Raw genomic sequence first — 6,848 nt, forward strand, 5'->3', positions numbered from 1 at the left:
TGGTTCCACAGGAATTGAAAAGTTTTAAATTTTCTCAAAGTTAATAGAGATCAGATTTGATCAGGGAAGACTTCCTGAGGGTCTGGGTTACAGATGTGTGGGAAAGACAGAAAAGACTACAAGATAGGCAATGAATATGCTGATCATGCTTCATGGAACAGCTTTGAGACTGGATGAGACATGATAAATCTTGTTGGCCACAGAGTCCTCATGACTTATTACATGCTATCCTTTCTTATGTTATGGACAGAGGTTTGATCACAGTTCAAACAGACTTATAAAGTTGACAGGTGCCTTTTACCTTCTTAAACATAAAACAGAAAATAATGTTAGCTGACCTGTGCACATCTCACAATCCATACTTGTGTTAATGCCGATATACGTATTACTTTAAAAGTTTGTGTGTTATTTTTTTCAGAATAAAGGACCAGACATCAACAAAGACAAGTAGCCCAAGTGATCCAGCCTCTCATTATGCCTCTGTTTCAGTTTCCTCTATATTCTGCATCCAGAACAACTTTGAAGCCGCTAGATGAAATGGTGCAACCTCACAGACTATCCAATCAAGACTTCAGATAAACCTTACAGTCTCCCATCACACAGAGATTAAACAAAAAATAATACAGCTAGCTCTCCCAAGACTTTACCATGATCTCAGTTTTCTCAGGGTCTCCGATAAGAAGCTATCACATCCAGACAACAGTAAGCAGTCTAGAGAACACTATACACACATTCCCAAGATGTGGGGAGGGTGGCTTTTGATCACTCTATGAGTTATGAATGTTTGTCATCATTTAGGGGGATGGTATTGTAAGTTGTTATTTGTCAGGGTCAGTAAAACAGCTGAACAAAGGATATTATATTCAGGAATCTCTTTTTGAAAGAAAAGGGGGAGTATACTATAAACATGATATAATCAAAGGGTGGATTGGGGAATCTACTTTTGAACTAAAAAGCAACTACTAGTCTCAAATATTTTAATTGATATAACAAAGAAATATAGGTTAGTAGCTAGTCGTCTATAATGAAACTTATAGTTATGGTCAGTATGTTTTCAGGGCAAACAGAGGTAATTCTAAATAGATAGTCTTCAAACACTTCAAAGACCTACAAAATATGACACTTAAAATGTTTTAATAACATAAGGCGTTTCATGACAGTGAGACATGTCTGCTCCTAGCAGCATCAATTTACTTCAAAAGATAGTCACTTCAAAAGAGGATGACAGGTATCAAAGAACCTCCACATGGAGTTTGATTTTAATGAGGCAAAGATAGCACTTGGACAAGAAACTACCCTTGCTTTGACTGCCGACAATATGTTGTCCAAATTTGACAAGCAGGACACAAAATAAGGTGACTGCTGTACTTTGCCAATACAAGGTAGGACAGTCCTTCAAAAATTTCCTGCTTCACAAAAAAAATGTGTCAGGTATTCCCCGCCTGTAGGCCAAAGATGGATGCCCCAACAATGCAGAGGAACCTTGGATGACATACATGCAGCCAGCTGTTTCTGTCATTTCTATAGTTTTGGAGGTTGCTTGTTCTGCCCTTCCTGGTTATTCAGGTAATAGTATATCCTCCTTTGGTCTTTGGTGGAGTTGAAGACCAAGTGGTTATAGTGACAGTTATTACGAAATTTAGAAAAGAAACTTACATAAGAGACGTAAAAGTTTATAATTTTGAGAAACATAAAAGCTTAAGTTGTTTCCCTAAGATGTTTTAAGGTCTGAAAAAACATTTTTAGGATGGAATATGAGTTAGGATAAAAAGCAAATTAGGTATAAAACTTTGAACTCACCAAGATATAGAATAGATAATGGAATTTTTTTTCCTGAATTTGCCAAATGCAGATAGACTGGACATTGTGAATGTAATCCTTACCTGATAATCATTCTTATTGTATAGAGTTTTCTTTTTTATTTAGACAAAAGGGGAAATGTTGTGAGATGCTTGTACACTGTGTGAAAATATATTGCTGTGATTGGTGTAATATAAAGCTTAATAGACAATAGCTTGGCAGGAGGCATAGGTGAGATTTCCAAGGAGAGAAAGGAAGGGGAGGATGAATCTAGGCATAAAAGAGACACCAGGAGATGTGACGAGAAAACAGGAGGTGCAATGGAAGAGTGGCAAGGCCACATGATGGAGTGTAGATTAATATATAAATGGATTTATTTAAGTTATAAAGGCTAGTTGTGAACAAGCCTAAGCTGCAGGCCAAGCTTTCATAATTAATAAGTCCTCACACTATTATTTGTGAGTTGGTGGTCCAAAGGAAAGTCTGACTATATAACCTTGGCCCATAAAATAAATATGGACACTTAAAGTCCCCTAACCTCCAGATACATGCCATGATATCTTCATGTATGCCCAGACACACACGCACACACCACAAACATACACACACACACACACACACGAGTATATGTGTGTGCATAATCTATCAATTCTACTTAGTTTTTTACAGTATTTACATATTTCTAGGGCTAACCAGTTGATATTGGACAACCAATGCAGGACAACCATTGCAGGACCTTGTCCCTTGAGGAGGCTGATTCTCCTTGTCTCAGCAGACACTGAGAACTTGTAGCTCTTCATCTGGGGGTGAGATGCCTAACTACCATTGATTTCTTGGTCAGAGAAATGAAAGAGACTCCCAGAATAATAATAGATATTGCCACTGCCTTTGGTTGCCTCCCAGAACTTGACTTTAAGACCCCCTCGTCAAAGGCACCACACACTCCAAACACAGGACTTAGAAGTATCTATCTGGAATTGACTCAGATGTCTCTTTGCTGCAGACTGGCTCTCCTAATTTGGGGGATGGCGTGCAAGCTGACAGGGCAGAGGAGCAATCAGTAATAAACAAGTCCCTCTGTAAAAGTTCAAAACACGCTAAGTGTTGGTGAGGCTGAGCGTGTGTAAAGATCACATCCACTGAATCAAGGGTGCAGACCTCAGATGCCATTCTGGATAGCATTTCCCAACTTCTAGCAACTTGATTCCTGTGTGTGTGCCCTGAAGAAATTTTCATGTGTTATTGTCATGGTGTTAGTGAGTTGAGGGGATATCATCAAGAATGAGAGCTGAAATAATAGAAATACGGTGGGTTAGCCTACATCGATATGGTATGTGACTAGAGCTATGTGTAAATTGTAAAATATGTAGCTAAGCATAAAAACTAGTATAAACAATGAAATAGTAAATTATGTATATACAATTTCATACACAGCTACTACAATAGACATGTTGAATGGCTTCCCAGATGGCAAGAGAAAAATGAAAATAATGTAATAAAAACAATTTGTTAATTTATAAAAACTAACAAAGGACTTGTGCAAAAAAACATCTATAGAATAGAGGAGTCTTTTTCTTTTTTGGTTTTTTTAGAGACAAGGTTTCTCTGTATTGTTTTTGGAGGCTGTCCTGGAACACGCTCTGTAGACCAGGCTCACCTTGAACTCACAGAGATCCACCTGCCTCTGCCTCCCTAGTGCTAGGATTAAAGGCGTGTGCCACCAATGCCTGGCAAGAATAGAGAAGTCTTAACTATTAAATATACAACTTAGATTTACTATAATTTTTATTAGTTCTTTGAGACTTTTTTATCATATGTTTTAATCACCTCTCCCACAAATCTTTCAAGATATATCTCCTCTTTTCTACCAACCCAGTTTTATGAATTCTTTTCTTTTTGCCATACTCCTCAAGTCCAATTTATACTGCTCATTTATTCTTGGAAGTGTGGCCTTCCACGGAGTGTGTTTCACTTACCTGGGCCTGCACTCAGAGAAAACTGACACACTCTCTCCCAGCATCTAACACTTTCCGTAACCCTCTGTTAAAGAAGGAGGAACTTCATGCTCACATTTTACCTGAGACTTTAATAAACAACTTATTTTGTAACACCCTTAAACTGAACAAGTATTCCCTCTGTAATAGTTCAGAAAGTCACCTGAAACTGTGAAGAATGTACTAAATGGATTATCAATCAGCAGGAATTCAATTGAATTTCTAATGTGCCGGAAACACGTGAGGTAAAAATCTACATACCTTTACCCAAGAAGATTACAGTCTACTTGATGATTAGAACCAGAATATGAACTAAGAATGAAGGGCATTTTTGTTGGTTTCTGATTTTTGTTTTCGGTTTACCAATAGGTAGTTAAAACTACAACATGTTACAAAAATATAAGCCACACCAAAAGAAAATTTAGGAAGAAAGTGAATATTAATCATTTCCTACTTATCTGGGATGTGTTTTGGTGGACTGTTGGAGAGAAGAAATCATTCTCATCTATTTCTTTTCCTTTGGTTTCTCTAATGCTCTTTTCAAAGCCCCAATCACGTCGTTGTTCCTCAAGCTGTAGATGAGGGGTTGAGCATTGGGGTCACAACAGCATAGAAGAGAGCAACCATCTTCTCCTGCCCAGCTGAGGATGTGCCCACAGGCCTCAAGTATGTAAAGATGGCTGTTCCAAAGCACATAGAAACCACCGTGAGGTGAGAGGCGCAAGTCCCAACGGCTTTGCGTCTCCCCTGGGAAGAGCGAATGCGAAGAATGGTGGCGACTATGTGAGCGTAGGAAAAGAGCACCAGGACGCAGGGGAGCATAATCACCAGAAAACCCGAGATGGCCACCATGACCTTGTTGAGCGAGATGTCCACACAAGCCAGCCTCAGCACAGCCAGAATCTCACAGGCAAAGTGATCGACGACCTTACGACACAGGGGTAACTGGAAGATCATGAGGGTCTGCACTAGTGAATTTGTGAGCCCAGCAGCTAGACTGGCCGAAGCCAGCCCCAGACACAGCTCTCCATGCATAATGACCGTGTAATGCAGAGGATGGCACATAGCCACGTAGCGGTCGTAGGCCATGGCGCCTAGCAGAAAGAACTCCGTGCTACCCATCGCCAGGGAGATATACAGCTGCAGCACACATCTGTGAAACGGGATGGACTTCCAGGCTGACAGGAAGTGAACGAGCATCTGGGGGACCGTACTGTTGGTGTAACAGATGTCCACAAATGACAGGATGCCGAGGAAAAAGTACATGGGTGTATGGAGCCTACTGTCCAGCACGATGAGGATGATGATGAGTAGGTTTCCCAGGACGGTCAGCAAGTACATGGCCAGAAACAGCACAAACAAGGAGACCTGAGTTCCGCCAGTCGCTTGACAACCCCAGGAGCAAGAACTCACCCACCCATGTCTGGTTTTCCTTGCCCATTAGATCCCTGAGAACAAAGCCCAAGTTACATAACAATAAATATCAGATCCTAAGCAAAGCTCTTCCCAGAACCTCCCTAAGTATAAGATGCTTGCATGTTTCAATTAAAAAGTGTAACCATAAACCTTCACTCTCTCTCCTTTCCATACAGTTTTGAATGTCAGTTTCCCAGAACCCACACCTTAACAGTTATGAACATTCTTCTGTTAATTTACAATTTTATTGCTGTGTTCTCCAATGCTAAAAAAATAATGTGGTACTCAATTTTTCTCTTCATTTACTCAAGAATTTTGAATTTCAATTTAGAAAATAGAAAGTGTGAATAGATTTTTTTGAGTTGGAAGGGAATACCAAAAATTGCTATTTATTTCAGAGTTAGTAAAATTTTAAAAGTAAAACCTGTGTGACTCTTTCCCATCTTTAAAATCTTCAGGATTGTCTCTATCCCTTAGAAGACTCAAGGGAATAATTCCCAGTGTAGTGTTCTTCCTCCAGAAGAGTGGCAAAGAAAAGGTTAACAGTAGAGTACATCTGTGAAGACACAAGTCCAATTCACAAACGCATTAGCTAGCTTCTCATAAGTGTAATATCTAACACCTACCACAAATATTACCTATAACCATGGGACCACGGAAATCATTACCTAAAACCATGAGACCATGAAAATAATTACTATAACCTTGAGACTATGGAAATCTGGCAAAACATTCCCACTGGCTGTTTATGTTTCCTGTCTGCTAAGAGTTAGGATTGAGAGGGTAACTAAGAGAGATGGACAAAAACTCACTTGAGTTAGCTGATTGATATGGCTGCTGATTATATCTGCTTCTTCACCCTACCTTTATTCTTTCTCCCCTACCTCTCTTCCATTCTCTGTCTCTCACTCATAGTTATATAACTTCCATATGGTAATGTTTACTCAAACTTAATTTGTTCACAGATGAAGGGTGTATATGCAAATGCCTCTGGACTCTTTGTCTGCCCCCAAGTTAAATTTCCCAAACTTATTTATCTGCAATTCACCACACTCAGTCATGAACACACTCGGAACACAGGATGACTCTTGTATTCAGTGGCATTACCTTATTATAGGAGACAGGCAGAAAACACACACAATTGTGTTTCCCAGGCTAGAATCAAACTCCCTTCTTTGTGTCTAATCAAGGATTGTAGGCATTCTCCAGACACCCAGCTCCTTCGCTCTCATTTTCTTCTAAAACAGTCAAGTGCCTCAGATACTCAAACACCTGTCTTCTCTCAAGCTTTTCCATTCTCTCTGGACTGTAACCGAGGCAGTCAGTCAGAGGATACCAATCCAACTGGTCCATAACAACCCAAACCTTCTAATCTTGATGATGTTCTTGTATTTCTGAGCCTTGAGGGTTCTGTGTTCAGAAACTGACTCAGGAGCTCTTAGTAACCGTTTGTTCGTTTTATTAAAGTCACGTGTGGGTAACAAAAGTCCCACGACCTGGGAAAAGCCTCTTCAATCTCATATTACTCTGACATTTCAGAAGAAAACGTGAGACAGACACAGTTGTCCCAACCAGATAGGTCATGTGCTCACTTAACACACGCCCATTACCAGTACCTTAGACCTATGCTTGTGTGAA

The 6,848-nt window shown here is 39.8% G+C and overlaps 1 protein-coding gene across 1 annotated transcript; it reads right to left on the reverse strand.

Annotated features, from left to right (window-relative positions):
- Window positions 1-4,361: 4,361 nt before the first annotated feature.
- On the reverse strand, window positions 4,362-5,135 carry LOC121138724 (olfactory receptor-like protein OLF3). The gene has a single exon (XM_040741354.1). It carries the CDS (start codon window positions 5,133-5,135, stop codon window positions 4,362-4,364), a length of 774 nt encoding a protein of 257 aa, XP_040597288.1.
- Window positions 5,136-6,848: the final 1,713 nt, after the last annotated feature.

The sequence above is a fragment of the Mesocricetus auratus genome, unplaced genomic scaffold (genome assembly GCF_017639785.1).
Source record: "Mesocricetus auratus isolate SY011 unplaced genomic scaffold, BCM_Maur_2.0 contig_13400_pilon_obj, whole genome shotgun sequence".
NCBI lineage: Eukaryota > Metazoa > Chordata > Mammalia > Rodentia > Cricetidae > Mesocricetus > Mesocricetus auratus.